The following is a 14,816-nucleotide window of genomic DNA, read 5'->3' as shown; positions in this document are numbered from 1 at the left end:
GGAAATATATTTAAAGTCTTCACAATTTTATGTTGAGGAATATTATCAAAATTGTTCCACAATTTGCAGATGCAGCTTTTGCAGACTGATGATCTTTTTGAGATCATCTGACTGATGAAATGAGTTAAATATGAGCTACTACTTTTCTTAAAATGAAGCATTGTCTCAGTTTAAATATTTTATATCGTCCTGAGAACCAAGGGAAAAAAAATATATTTCAGTTTAGCTGTTGTCCACTACAATGAATAGGCTGGCTCTCAGGAGGATATGCTTTCTATGATCTGTTGATAACATATGGGTTTATGACATTTACACAATGACACAAGTTATTTTAGAATTGGGGATGTATATTATTGTACAACATAAGTACTAATAATTATCTTTCTCTTTTGTTGTTTTAAGTATGTTTTGATGGTTAAACCTTTGACTTCAGTTAAAAAACTCTAAATACTTTTGTCACCAATTTGCAAGACAACGTTCAATGCTACTTTATGTAATAAAGTCGTATTAGATAGGACACTTCTTTTTCCTTTGCGTGAGTTTTAAGGAAGGTTTAATTGTGCTATAGGTTTCTTTAAAAAAAAATCCTGCTCGTGGTCATCATTGTTCCTGTGGTGTGTATGTGTGTGGGTGTAAGCCCATTAACAGCCTCGGTGATCCTGGCTGCCTGCCTCCTGCTGAGCTCAGTGGGGACAGTTGGCAGCAGCTAGCCAGTCAAACACTTGCGAGGTGAAACTGGCAGCAATGAGCAGACAAGGTAAGACCGTCTCGCCATGTCTGTATGGGACCATGTGTGAAATTAGCACCGACATGCATTTACTTTAAAGGTTCATGTTATCAGCTAACAGCAACAAATGTGCAACAGGTGAGGTTAGCTGTTAGCAGAGCAGCTACTTATTAGCTAGTTTTTAGTACAGGAAGAGGGGGAGGAGAGTTCAGCACTGAGGACAGCTCCAGTGTCTGTTTATATATGTCTACAAAAAGTGTTAAAAGTATGCAGAAGTTTCATATGTATCTATAAAAGGCTTTTCTGTGGCTTTTTGTACATAACATCTATATTAGCTATATCGTTAGCTGTGTATATGCTATACTCTGTATCTATACCTACATTTGGTGTATTTTGTTGTTGTTTTATGCATTTTAAAGGCATTTCTAAGTTAGATGAGGTTCTGAAGGCTAATGATATTTATGTCTGGTGAGTGCTATGTATTTATCTGTACAAATAAACAGGAACTAAACAGTTATGTAATAGGTGTTTCCATTTTACATGGCTTTATCTTATAGTTCATTGCCCTCATTGTTCGTGATGGGTTTTTTTATTCTCACTGAATATGTTCTCTTAGGTGTTTTTAATTAAATGTGAACTCTTCATCCAGTGCGCATTTTGTTGTTAATTTGCATGTTTTTCAAAGGCCTGTCTACTTCACAATCAAAGCACTAAATACTATGGTTTGTAGATTTGGTTAATGCAGCATACCTTTTCTATTAAAACATATATTAAATCAGATACAAATACATTATATATATAAGAGCCAGCTAAGTTAACCTGGGCTTCAGTTACACCACAATAGCCAATATTTTGTTAATAAAATAGTCAAAGGTAACAGGAAAGTATCTATATGATTTTTTTAATTTATCTGGTCTTTTCCTCTTTGCTGTTTCTAAGGTTTTGGTGGAGCTTCTGTTCACTTCTCTCCGAGCATACTGGGAAATGGATCTTCACCCACAGATCTTACAGAGGAGGACTTAGATGCTCTACGTTTTGAACTTACAAAAGTAAAGTTATTCATGGGGGTATTTGGGACAATGTGGGATAGAAACCCTGCTCTAAAGAAAAATTGATATGTGTAACATCAGCTTTTTTTTTTCTTTCTCGCAGACAGAGGATGAAATTCAGGCCTTGAGGCAGGTGCTTTTGGCCAAAGAACAATACGCAGCAGACATCAGAAGGCAACTAGGAATGAGTCCGCTCGGTAACATCAAACAGAGCATATCCAAAGGATGGCAAGAGGTCCAGACCTCAGCCCCGTATGTGCACTTTGGTCCCCATAAACATAATAATGTTTGCTAATTGTTTGAAAACTATTGATAGTTTAACTGATTGAAAACACCTAAACCACTGTCGTGATAGATCGCTTACCACACATATCTTAGTGCACTTTTGTTACGTAACCATGGAAAGTACTCTAATGACTGTCGTAGGCTCTCTATTGTGTCAGCGCAATAATCTGTCAACCTGTGCATGTTCTGTCCATTCAGATATCTCACAGCCTCTGCAACTCTGGATGACATCAGCCACTCCAGTGTGTGAGTGTTCCTCATTATATGCACAAAATAATAAATGTTCTTACTATGTTTTATGACGCAGGGATTTTCCAAAGTTTTGTCCTGCACTCACATGCTAAAGAGGGATCTCTTCAAAGAAACAAGGGATGGGATTTTCCTTGTCAAATAGGATTGGTGCCCCGTTAATAGCCTCACAGCCTGACTTAGCACAAGGAGCAGCAGTATTAACGGGAAACAGGAGGACCAGCCTGAAGCGTTCATTAGAGACAGAGTGAGAGATCTGCTTCAGCCAGATGGACTGTCGCCAGTGACGTCTATGAGCTTATTGTTAACGACGTCTGAGTTAATACCTTTGTGCTCCCTGTATGCACCTGCCTGTTATGTAATATATTACAATAGCGAGAGACTTTTCTTAATTCAGATCCTGACTTCTACTGCTAATTTCTCCTTGTAGATATGTGAGGACACGGGACAGTCTCTCTCATGCAGGCCAGGTGACATCTGCTGCAATGTCTAGTGTGGGCGTGGTCATCACCAGGAGACTGGCACAGATGAGGTACACCCATAGTCAGTTCCTCCACTCAATCTTCATAATAAAAGGCTTTTTTTTTTAAACTTTTTAAATTAGCTTTGTTCAAAAATGACTCGGTAGTGAGTAAAAAGTAATAGGATAAATGTCGTTAAGATTGTACTTCCTTTAAGTTCCCTTTAGCTTAAAAATCAAATGCCAGGCTTTTCTTGCACATAATGAAAGAGGACTAAGAGTTCACAGTGCAAAGGCTATCATAGGGGTGTTGGAAAAGCTGTCTTTGGCTAGTTCAGCTGGACAGCTGGATAAGAGTTCACAGTGCAAAGGCTATCATAGGGGTGTTGGAAAAGCTGTCTTTGGCTAGTTCAGCTGGACAGATGGATGGATAGGAGGCCAACAGAGAGGCATGACAAGTGGACAGCATGTCGAAAGGGTGATTTGAAGTGTAAACTGTGGCTTTTTCTTTCAGCTGCTCCCTTATTCACGAGATGTCACCACAGCGGGTGGCTCTGCATATTTGATTTGGCAGATTTACATGTTAGAAAACACTATCAAAGACTGCAAGTTACAAGCATTGCAATTAGGTGTTGAGAGGAGGCAAATGCAGGACACTGAGGCAGACATAGTGAACAGAAAAACAAGTCTTACTCTGATTGTGCAGAAACACAAAATCATAGAAATAATAATAACTTTATTTGTATAGCACTTTTCAAAACACAGGGTAAAACTCGAGAGGAAACACAGGAGAGCAAACAGGAGAATGAAAAATAAGTGGGAAATGATGGACATGTGAAACAAATAAAACACAGCTAAAAACAATCAAAGCAATAAATAAAAGTAGGACTGGAAAATAAAATATAACTGATATTAAAAGGCATAAAAAAAGATCAACACTAACATGAAACATGGAATTAGGCCCCTAATGTAGATCAACAGGAGATAGAATGAGTGAACCAAAGGCAACCCACTCAGTCACACCAATATGCCAAAAGTCCAAAACAAAATTGATTGTTAAAGTGGCAAAATCGTGCCGCGGGCATACACAACCCGAAATACACAAGGAAATAGGACACAATGGGGTAACGAGATGAAGGTGAAGATAATCAAAGACACTTGAGAAAAGTAATTCTACAAAATTAAAAAAGTAAGTGAGACCTGTTTCGGAAACATGATATACAGGAGTTCACACAAGAGAATGGGAGAGGAAAGATACAGGGAATAAAATAAACACTAATACAAACTGAAACTATGAGCCCAAAGATAGGTTAAGGGCTCCTTAATTTGTGATTATGTTAGTTTTATTTCTGTATTTACATCCTAACTCTCGCATTAGGATTCACTTTTCTGTCTTAGTTTAGAGTTTAATGTTGCACAACTGAAACAGCTTGTATAATTTCACATCCGACATCGGTACTGATAATGTTAAGCGCACATGTAAAGTTTCAAATTATGGTACCGAGTACTGACTGAACAGACTCAGACGGAAGCAATCCTTATACATGCTGCTAACGTGTAATCCTGCATTAGTCACAATTATAGCTACTCTAAACTCCACAGGAAAAAAACATCAATACTAACAAAATCCTTCACTGTCGTAACCCCTAGAATTTGCTTTCATAACCATCCTTTCAAAAATGACAAGGATTTCTTCTGATACTAACATTTCCATTTGAGTCTGTCAGATTTTTAGAAATTCAATAAAAATAGCTGATTGTTAACAGGTTAATGTCAGTTAGACCTTCACTAATCCGGGAGTCTTTCATCAGTTATCTTACAAGTCTCTGGGTGCAGTAGGGAGTATGTCATGGTTTCATGGTGGTTTCATTTATGAGTAAATTGTATTTTATATCCAAATACCTTTTAATGGCTCTATATGTGTTTCTTATTTATTTTCCTTCATCAGTGGCAGATATTCAAAAATCTTATAATTGTATTAATTATCATTTTAATGCAAAAAATAGTCAAAAATACAAATTATATAAACAAAATTACATTTGCATTTTTATTTCTTACCAGATCAATTTTCCTTGTTTTATCAATGCTAGAAGAAGATTAAAACTTTTAAAGTGATGGTATGTTTGAGTGAGGTATGTCTTTACAGTGTGCTGGTATTGGTTTAAAACCCAGATTAGATGAACAAGAGATTGCTTGAGGGATTCTAGTCAGGGTGGGGCTTTTTCATCCTTTGCTACTTCCAAACTTATTTTTCCAACAGAATTTCTACAAACATCTTGTTTTTGAAAGATTTATGCAGAAAAATTCCAAACCAAAGCTTCTCCAGTAGTAGATCTTAAAATTCAAGGTCTGGTAACCGTGGCTCAATGCAAAATAGTTACAATACATTCAAAGCCTGTAATGTTAAAAAAAAATACATATAATAATTATATATTATGACCCCATACCACAGCACTGGGCCAGTTCCTGAAGAAAACTATTAAAAGATGTCAAATAAGTAGATTTAGAACTTCCTGACAGGCTCGAAATTTTGGTTGAAGTGCCTCTTGTGTTTATGTTCAACCACTAAACAGCTGTAATCCAATCACCGTGGAGCACCTGGCCATCAGCAGCAGTAGCTGTTGTTGTAATCCTTGTGGAAACAGAAGCTGATGTGATGTTATCTGTGTCTGTCTGTTTATCTTCATGCTGCAAACTCAACAGAGCTCTGCCTCTTCCAAGCCCACCACGGTAAGATCTGTGAGCGGTAAGACTGAAGTGAGCTGCATGAGAGGGTGTGACCTAAAAAGAATAAAGAAAGAAAAGTGGAAAGTGGTGATTTAGAGTGTTAGAACATCACACATTTCACATCATGCAGTCACTGTAATGGAACTGAAATAATCAGCGTGATTTAAAGAAGATGTTAAATTGTTTTGGGGTTTTCTTCATTTCTATCTTTTTAGATCCAGATGTTTGACATGTCAAGTGTTTTTTAAACAAAAACTTATTTTCCACCTTTTTTCTCTCAATTTTTTGACTAATTCAAGAATTTTGAGAACAAGACTTAAATTAATTTATAGTTCAATAAGGAGAAATTGTTTGAAAGAAAAGAACAAATTTGTTGCATGTAAAATGTAAGCATTTCTAGCAGTTATTCTATGATAAGAGGCAAAATCATGGAGCAGATTCCCAGATAAAGGAGACCGTAACTTCACCACCCAGTGTCTAGGCCAGAGGTCTGGAGCCTGTGGATCTGTTGCCCAGCTTTAGCAACTCCCTGTGATTTTGACAGAAAAATAAATAGTATAAAATAATTAATATACTGTTATAAAAATGTGTAATATGTGCCTACATCTAGATATCAACTGGTGCCGTATCTGGTTAATTTTGCTGAACATCAGTAGCAGTGGTTTCCATGAATGCAGACACATAAACACCTCATCATTTTCAAAATGTGCTCCAGCTTCCTTCCCATTTCCTAACGAGTCACCACAGGAGAAGAATCAGCATGCTTGTGATGCCCCAGAGGCTGGGTTTGGATCCTCTACTAGTCTTAAGCCAGAGATCTTTAATATAAGGTCAATCCTCTACACATATGGAGCCACTGAGCTACTGACTCCAAAAATGTGTCGTGGACAGATTTGTTTGCTTTCACTGCCCACGCTGATGTTTTACCATTATACTTCATCTACAGCTGGGCTTTCAAATTAAACTAAAACTGGTCTTCTTTTTTATTTTTAAAGTTTTTGAAAGCTATTAATCTGCTATATGTTAAACTTTCTATTATCAAAGTGGACTCCATAGTGCTGTAGCCATCACAATGATGGCCTAAACATGCATTTCTCCCTTCAGATATTTTTTTAGTTGTGTTACACAGATTAAGATTTGTGTAAAACCCTTTCCACACAATCAAGAGCCGAGCAATAAAAGTGCTTTTTATCTATATAAGATATGACATCATCATATTGGCCAGCAACCGCCTACAAACAGGCTAAAATTTCCCACTGGCATCTATGAGCCTGCAAAACTTTATGAAAACATAATCTGATTTTAATTTCATGACGCTAACATCTAATTAATCCCACAAGAGTTGAATTATTCATGATTATATTATTACATATATTATCACAGATAGATCTTCCTTTCTGAACTAATCTGAAACTGTTATTATAAACGTTTTAACCCTTATTGTACAAATCTACAAAATCTGCAGCAAAATAAAATGTATTTATTTATTTTTTGTAATTTTAAGGCTTATTTGTCTTTTTTAATGCTTAAATGTCCTGCTTTCTGTTTCCCAGCACACTGAGCCACACCATAAGTGTGCCGAGTATGAGGTAAAACACCATGTCTCTTTGTCTCTTTAGATCTTTTCATATATGCATGGCTTAGACATTAACTTTGCTCATCTTTTAATATGTCCTTTGTCTTTCCTCAGGCATTCCTCTACATTCAGATCTTTTGAGGAAATGGTTGGCAATATGAAGGTAAACAGCAGGAAGGTGGATAAAACAGTTAGCTCTGTGCTTCTTGTTTTGAATACTGTCACTTGTTTCATAGGATAAGGTGACTGGCAGCACGTCAACTAATGGAAACACGTCCGGGTTTGAAAGAAGATCCCATCGCCACAGTCAATGAGGAAAAACCAGTCTAATGTCAATAATTATTTTCATGACTTCTAAAGCTATAAAAGAAAATAATTTTGCTCCCTGTCTGTATGAATTTGTTTTTTGACTGTAATCTAAAACCGATTGTCTGATAGAATATGTTAAATTTTTAACTTAAGCTCATTTTGACATAAAACATTTTTAATATTCAATACTCAGTTTCATGGATGTAATTTATTTTGACATGTGTGTGCAGAGACTCATGCAGAAATCAGCTGTAATTTAAATTATAAGTATTTTTGTAATTGAACATTTTTCAATTAAAGTTAATAGAATGGTGTGCAGTCTTTTGAAATGGATGTTAAAATACATTGTCCATATTGTTTGATCACGGACAATATAAAACGATTTCACTTCATAGGTATGAACCTCTGGTGGTGCAAGAGATACACAAGGGGTGTCAAGGCCATTTTAATTCTAGGGTCTCATACATCCTCATAGATGGAAATCAAGTGGGACAGACTTTGTTTTAGAAACTATTAAAACTTTAATCTTATATTTCTAATAACATAAAAAAAGTTAAATTATATTTATTATCTGCAATTTTCACACTTAGCAAATTTATTGATACACCTATGCTGCCTACCTACTTTGTGTCCATTCTACTTTACTTAATCAGCCTTTAGCTAAAAGCTGCAATCCCAAAAATGAAATCCTACAGAGAAGGACCCAATATTTATAGATCATTTATCATTTATAGATCAAAAGGTTATTATAAATATGTATACCTGGCTTATCATAACGGAACATTTATTAAAGTGTTGAAAATAAAAAGCCATAAAAGTGACAACCACGAATGTTAGCAAGCCTTAATGACATTAACCAAAAGCTTTATTGACTGACCAATGCATTTTCGGCTTGTGGCCTTCATCAGGGCCACAGTAACACATAATAGAAGTTTGCTTAAATAAAAGGCAGGAAACAGAAAAAAATCAAATTAACCAATCACGTCTTCATAGAAAAACCATCTTAAAATAATACATGTATGAAATACATAAGAAAAATATTACAAATATACAAAAAAACTATAAAATGATTACAAAGGAAAGTATTTCATGAAAAAAGGAGTCAGTGCAGCAGTTAGATTAAAAAACAAGAGTACATCATAACATGGAACCACATTTGTGGTAAGGTCCATGTAAAATCTCTAAAATATAAACTTAAAATGTAGACTTAAAACGAGATGTCTAGAAAGCTACTCTTTCTTTTGTTGATGAATAAATAAACATTACCCATGCGAGAATAATTGACAAAACAAAGTAACTGGTAAAAAAGAATAAAAACAGTAAAAAGGGTACAGTTCACAAAATCTCATTGATAGAAAAATCCTCATTCATACCTCTAGGGTGCAGACTCTATCCAAAATGCTTGTCTTTTTTCCTGATAAAATTAATGTTACCACCTCTTTGGTTTAATTTAATGGCTTCAATGCCTAGAAAGAATAAAGGTGAATTTGGATGTTTATCATTGAAGTGTCTTGCAACAGGGCTGGTTAGATCATTCCTCTTGATTGAACTTCTGTCTTCATTAATTTGATCTTTCAGAGGGCGGGATGTTTCTCCTATATATTTTATTGCATGGGCACTGTATCATGTAAATTACATTTTTAGTTCTGCATGTGATAAAGCACTTAATGGCAGTGGTTTTGTCACTTATGGGATCTTTAAATTATTTAACATTTTTGATATATTGAAAATTTATGCATTACCCACATATGAAATTACCTTGTAGGTTATGGCTTATCAGGGTTTTATCTGGAGTATAGGGTCCTGGGAAGCTCTAACAAGCCTATTTTTAATATTTCTTCCTCTTCTATAGGTTATCATTGGTGGTTCTCTAAAGGTACCTAATAAGTTTGGGTCATTTTAAAGGATATGCCAGTGTTTTAAAATCATTTCTTTAATGTTCCTGGTTTTTGGTGCAAAGGTTGTACAAAAGACAAGTTTAGGTTTAAGTTTTGGAGATTTCTTACTTGCTAAATAGAAATCCCTGCTTATTGAATTCACCTACTCTTCTGCAGATCTTAACCTGTCCTCTTTGTAGGCTACTATCTTTCTTTAAATTTGTTCAACATCTTTTCTTTGCTCTTATTATATTCATCCGGAATTCACAGATATGTTTGAGTCTAATCAGTTGGCTTACAGGGATGCTTAACCAATTAACCAATACTAACCTGTTTTAAGTCAGCTGGTTTATCTATGAAGACATGATTGGTTAATTTTAATTTTTTTCTGTTTCCTGCCTTTTATTTAAGCACACTTCTACTATGTGTTACTGTGACCCTGTTGAAGGACACAAGCCGAAACGCGTTAGTCAGTCAATAAAGTTCTTTCTCTTCCCTTGAAGTGTTGCTGGAGTCCCTGCATTGTGAATTTTTTCATCCTCCCCACGCACCTTGTAAGCATGTGAAGTTGTGCCAGAAATGTTCGCTGTGATTAACTAAAAGCTCAAAATGTCTTGTTCCCTGACCGGGAATCGAACCCGGGCCGCGGCGGTGAGAGCGCCGAATCCTAACCACTAGACCACCAGGGAGCGATAGTCATTTTTGCGAATCCTGACCCTTTAAAAGAGACCTTCAGCTTTACGAACTCAAAGAAATGTTGTTTTTAACTGAGACAGAATAATGCTGCATTGTTGTCTCATGTGGTTTCCAGTACGGGAAGGGTAATAATTTCGGTTACCATCTCTACTTAGATACATGCTCTGAGTTAAGAAATTTATGAATGAGTCTTTACAAACGAACTGCTTTTACAATGCCTTTCAGCTCAACGTAAGGCCGAAAAACCCTTTAAAAACCACTCGTCCGCTACCTTGTTACTAACTCAAATTTCACCTGTTATTGAAAACGGCTTGGCACTGTCTGCCTGTTCCCATTTCACCTCTAAACTGGCTGGCTAATGTGGATTATCCCACGAGTCTGTGCCAGCAGCGGGTTAACATAAGCCGCTCCAAGCCTGCTTCTCCTTCTCCTCAGTCTGGTGTCACCGATTACAAGGTTCCGCACGTTCAGTGGCCTCGAGCTACCACAGGCCACACCCCGTGGTTCCACAGTGGCACGTGCCAAACCCAGCTTGTATAAAATGGCCCTCGGTGACTCTGCGTGAACCAGAAGCGCAGCAGTAGTGACCGACGAGGTCATCACCGATAGTTCCTTTACAAATGGGCCATAGAAACAACTAGTACCTTTTCTAGTTCCAGCCATCCGCACCTTACAACCGCACCTGGTGACAACGACACCACCCCACTCTTGCAGGTAAGTCCAAATAACATCACTAGAAAAGCGTTAAAATATCAGCAGCTAATTATTTGTTTGTTTAATTGTAACCTTGATATGTAAACTTAGTGAAAACAAAAAATGTTAATTGAAAAATATAGAATATTAGTTCATTATTTGTAAGTTAAAGGTGGTGTTTAGTGATGATCATTTTCAAACCATAAATTCAATTTCAAATTAGACTAATTCAAATTCAGTTTTCAAAAGCATTTATTCAAGTTACAATTCAGATTCAATCTGAGCAATTCAAATTCAAATTGAACTCATTCAAATTCAGTTTCTGATGGCACAGATTTCTGCCCATAGGTGTTCTCCAAGTCTTTTCAAGTTGCCTACAAACCATCTCACATCACTGGACAGGCACATTTTTATTCTAATTACCCGAGAGCACACTCTGGCTTTCTCTGTGTACAAAGCAACACAAATATAATGGCCATTAATGCACCAAAGTGAAAAGGAAAAACAAACTAAACTATTGTTAAAGGTATACCCGCTTACCGCAGAAGGCTGTGAAGGTCACAGTTACACAAACACTTTTGTGGTATTTTTTAATGTAAATCTGTATCTCGTGCATTTTTGTCTACAAATGCAGTAAATATTAAAGAAGGCAGGTGAAACTGCCTTCTGGACTGCTGGTGTATCTGTGCGTCAGCTCAGATGTTAATCTGGGTTATCAGGTGCAGACCTGTACCTGCTTCATGAAATCCCTACAGCCATCTGCTGCTCACCTGGTATTAAGCTCTACAGCCTTCAGCTGGTTCTCTGTTAATACGTGTTTTTCAAAAGGAGTCATTTTAAATAAATAAATGTAAAACTACAAATATTATTACTATACTATATTTAGTAATTAACTACCACTAATAGTAAGTTCATTTGGTGGAATAAAACAAACAGAAACAAAAATGCACTTACAAAATAAACTTAATTGCGAAGAAATATCATTAGTTAGCCTGCAGATGCTTATTGTGACTGAGCTGCCTCAATCAATGGGAAAGTGTTGCATTTGTCATAATATAATAGTACTTTTACAAAGTTAAACCTTTTAAAGCACTAAAAATGAACTGAAACCAGTAACAGTATGCTGACCTGGCATCTAAAAATAAAAGTTAAATAAATATATATAAAATTAATATAGGAAGCTATAATAAGTCTGGATGCAGGCCTCTGTTGTGACCTAACAGAACAACCTGATTTTTCTGTGTCAGTGGTCACGCAGCCAGCTCATGCTGACATGTCCTCACACATGTTTTGGTTATTTGAGTCATGGGAAACCATACTCCCTGAAGCAGCTGTTTCTGTTTTAGCACTCTGCACTCGAGGCCCTTAAACTAAGCACAGAGGGAAACGTGCAGCACAGATGTGCAGTATCTCTGTGGTACAACATGAAGGGAATAAAATTATAAATAAACTTTTTTTTTTCTGTGTTTGCCTTTAGGTTACCATTTTCCATCTTTGAGCGGTTTTCCACCTAAGGTCGGCAACAATGGCAGCAATTCCATCAAGTGGCTCCCTTATCGCCACCCATGATTATTACAGAAGTGAGTCCCATGTGGTTTATGTACATTTCATTTTTGTGTAAGTTTATTTTTTCTATTAATTTTTTCTTCTAGAATAAGACTTGAATAAAAAGCCAAACTGTGTTTTCTCCAGGGCGCATCGGGTCCACATCGAGTAACAGCTCTTGCAGCAGTGCTGAGTACACAGGAGAGGCCATTCCACACCATCCAGGTATTCAGCATGACCTGATTTTATATGCAAAATTTTTAAAAAGGAAAATCTTCCTCTCTCCGCATCAGATAACGTTCAGTTTTGCTCCTTGCAGCACTTCCACGGCAAGACTCTGACCACTGGTGGACTTCGTTTTTCTTTGCTAAACAGAACCAGCCCGGCATGCAGAACAGCTCTGAAAATCAAAAGTGAGCATTGTAATATTTGTGGAAGGCAGTTACCTTTGATTTTTTTTTTCTTGTAGTTGTTGGTTTTTAAACTGTGGCTTTTTCTGTGTTGCAGGAACAGTACCTACACAGTGGCCAACGGCCAGGTGACCTGCATCGCCAGGCAAATGGTGCTGAACAGACAGGTCAGCGAGAGCAGTGAAAACGGGAAGTCTGAACCAATGAGCCCTCCTCCAGTTACCCCATTCGCACCTTACTCACCCTCAGCTTGACCGTCCATCCCCATAGTCCAAGCAATGGAGATGGAGATGACAATGGTGATGGCAACGAGGGTGTTTTTTCTAACTTTTAGTCGGTAGAGTTTGCTTTTCCTGTTTGCCTGTATAAATTATTACATTTTTGTTATGACCAAAAGTAAAAAAAAACAAACAAACAAACAATGTTTTTTCATATAGTTCTTCTTATGACTTGACAGTGTTATCATTAATACTATTACCAGTACTACTAATAAAATGCTTACAGTGAGCACTTGTGTGTCGCATTTTCTTTCTGTTATTGACATTTACAGACTGGTTGTCAAAAGAAACTGAGCTTTTATTTAGGAAACATTATGACAAATCCTCAGATTTGCAGCGGTTCATGGGATGTTTTTCTGTAGGGGGAGAGAGAGGCGCGCTGCTTACCAAGCAACCTTAATCTCTTTAACTTCGTTATGATTATAAATGATTATTACAAGGGGTATTACAGTTTATATAACACTTCACCTTAGCTTGAATGTGGGTCACCAAGCTCCTGGAAGACACACTGCTGCAGAGAGTAAAAGTTAGGACAGTCGGGCATGATCAACAGTTAAATAAAAATGCAGCGGGTTTATTCATGTTTTGTTCTGTAGATGCATAAATTCACTGAAAACAAATCACTGTTTAGACACCTACTACAGCAGCCATGCACCCGCTGCTGTTTGCCACCATAAAACCCACTCAGCACTCCTATTAAAGCTCATGCTGCCATTGTTTTCAGAGACGGGCACATTATTGTAAAATATTCAAGCTGTTCATTCTCTAAATGCTGCAACCGGAGAGATTTTAAAGCTCCCCTGTGATCCTTTAAGACTTAAAATTCTACATGTGTTCTCAGTTTGTGAATAAATGTTGATTTCGTTTATATTTGAAAGCACCTAAATACCACATTAAAAGACAAAGAGATGTGCTTATAATCAAATTAAATTAACAATCACATTTTATTAGAAATGTGATTGTAGGATTAGTATGTGATTAGTAAGAGAAGAAGTTCAAGATGGTGATTAGATCCTGATATGCCGGCAAGGATTTAAGAAAATAATGTTTTGAAGTTTAGTGCAACACATGTCAAAGGGTGTAATGAGCTGCGTTCTAGCTTTTCGTTTTTGGTTCTTGTTGAATCCAGAATTGGGTTAAAATTCTGCTTCTCACATAAAGTGGATTGACAGGCCTCTTTGTACCACATCCTCCCACCAGAGAACTCATGCTGAGTCCAGGCTTATTTGTGGTTCTTAGAATGGAGACAGACCTGCTCTCCTCTTAAGATGTTAAGATTAAACTTTCCTTTTTGACAAAACATACAGTTTGGGCTGGACTGGGTGACTCTGAACTATCCTTTAGAAATGTAGTCAGCTGGGAGAAATCCAGTGATGCACACAATATTTATTCTCCACTCTCCTCTTCCCTTTTATTTCTTTTCTTTTCCTTTCAGGTTCATATGTCACTACTGCATTTTATTGACTGTTGTCTATTCCAGCTTTTCCACAATCATTAGAGTGTTCAGTGAAAGCGAATATTACAGAAATTAATTAATTTGGTCTTAAATTTATACACAACATTTTTCTGTGCATCACGAGACGAACATTATTGGTCACAAACAAAATCCTTAATGCTTTCATCATCTACCCAATGACATGTTGTTCCACAGCTCAACCATAAATGTGCTGGACTGTACGCTTTAAAAAGAGCTACTTTGACATCTTGTGCTGATGCATGCAGTGCTACACAGCATTATCATCATCACAGAAATCATTCCTGGTAGAGTATCTTTCATAGTCACCGCATTTAGCAACTGCTCTCTGAAACAGAATGAGGGGAAAATTTTGAATCTGATCCTCATTGGTTGTCGTGAGCATTGTTACATTCTTCTTGGTACTAATTTAAGTATCGGGGTCAGCTCATGCAACCTGAGCTACTGCTGCAAATTGGCAA

The 14,816-nt window shown here is 36.8% G+C and overlaps 2 protein-coding genes and 1 non-coding gene across 4 annotated transcripts; 2 read left to right on the top strand and 1 right to left on the bottom strand.

The window, feature by feature from the left end:
* The first annotated feature begins 602 nt into the window (after nucleotides 1-602).
* On the top strand, nucleotides 603-7,696 carry LOC146550668 (tumor protein D54-like). The gene is made up of 9 exons (XM_085260411.1): nucleotides 603-757; nucleotides 1,667-1,776; nucleotides 1,880-2,028; nucleotides 2,260-2,307; nucleotides 2,741-2,842; nucleotides 5,474-5,500; nucleotides 7,051-7,086; nucleotides 7,188-7,236; nucleotides 7,310-7,696. Exons 1-9 carry the CDS (start codon nucleotides 745-747, stop codon nucleotides 7,385-7,387), a joined length of 612 nt encoding a protein of 203 aa, XP_085116537.1. The 5' UTR covers nucleotides 603-744; the 3' UTR covers nucleotides 7,388-7,696.
* A 2,180-nt stretch (nucleotides 7,697-9,876) lies between these two features.
* trnae-cuc (transfer RNA glutamic acid (anticodon CUC)) lies at nucleotides 9,877-9,948 on the bottom strand. Its single transcript has one exon. It is a non-coding gene; the product is annotated as a tRNA-Glu (tRNA).
* A 559-nt stretch (nucleotides 9,949-10,507) lies between these two features.
* ppdpfa (pancreatic progenitor cell differentiation and proliferation factor a) lies at nucleotides 10,508-13,110 on the top strand. Of its 2 annotated transcripts, XM_085260501.1 has the most exons (5): nucleotides 10,508-10,669; nucleotides 12,126-12,228; nucleotides 12,341-12,418; nucleotides 12,513-12,606; nucleotides 12,701-13,110. In XM_085260501.1, the coding sequence occupies exons 2-5, from the start codon at nucleotides 12,174-12,176 to the stop codon at nucleotides 12,855-12,857; spliced, it is 384 nt and encodes a 127-aa protein (XP_085116627.1). In that variant the 5' UTR covers nucleotides 10,508-10,669; nucleotides 12,126-12,173; the 3' UTR covers nucleotides 12,858-13,110. The 2 variants fall into 2 exon arrangements, with proteins under 2 accessions (XP_085116627.1, XP_085116628.1); XM_085260502.1 differs by lacking the exon at nucleotides 10,508-10,669 and having other exon boundaries at nucleotides 12,148-12,265.
* Nucleotides 13,111-14,816: the final 1,706 nt, after the last annotated feature.

This window comes from Mchenga conophoros, linkage group LG20, assembly GCF_057382185.1.
Source record: "Mchenga conophoros isolate Kocher_MC1m ecotype Shallow Benthic linkage group LG20, M_conophoros_male_GT1.1, whole genome shotgun sequence".
Lineage (NCBI taxonomy): Eukaryota > Metazoa > Chordata > Actinopteri > Cichliformes > Cichlidae > Mchenga > Mchenga conophoros.
Note: the sequence above shows the minus strand (reverse complement) of the source record. Positions and strands in the feature narration are given on the sequence as shown.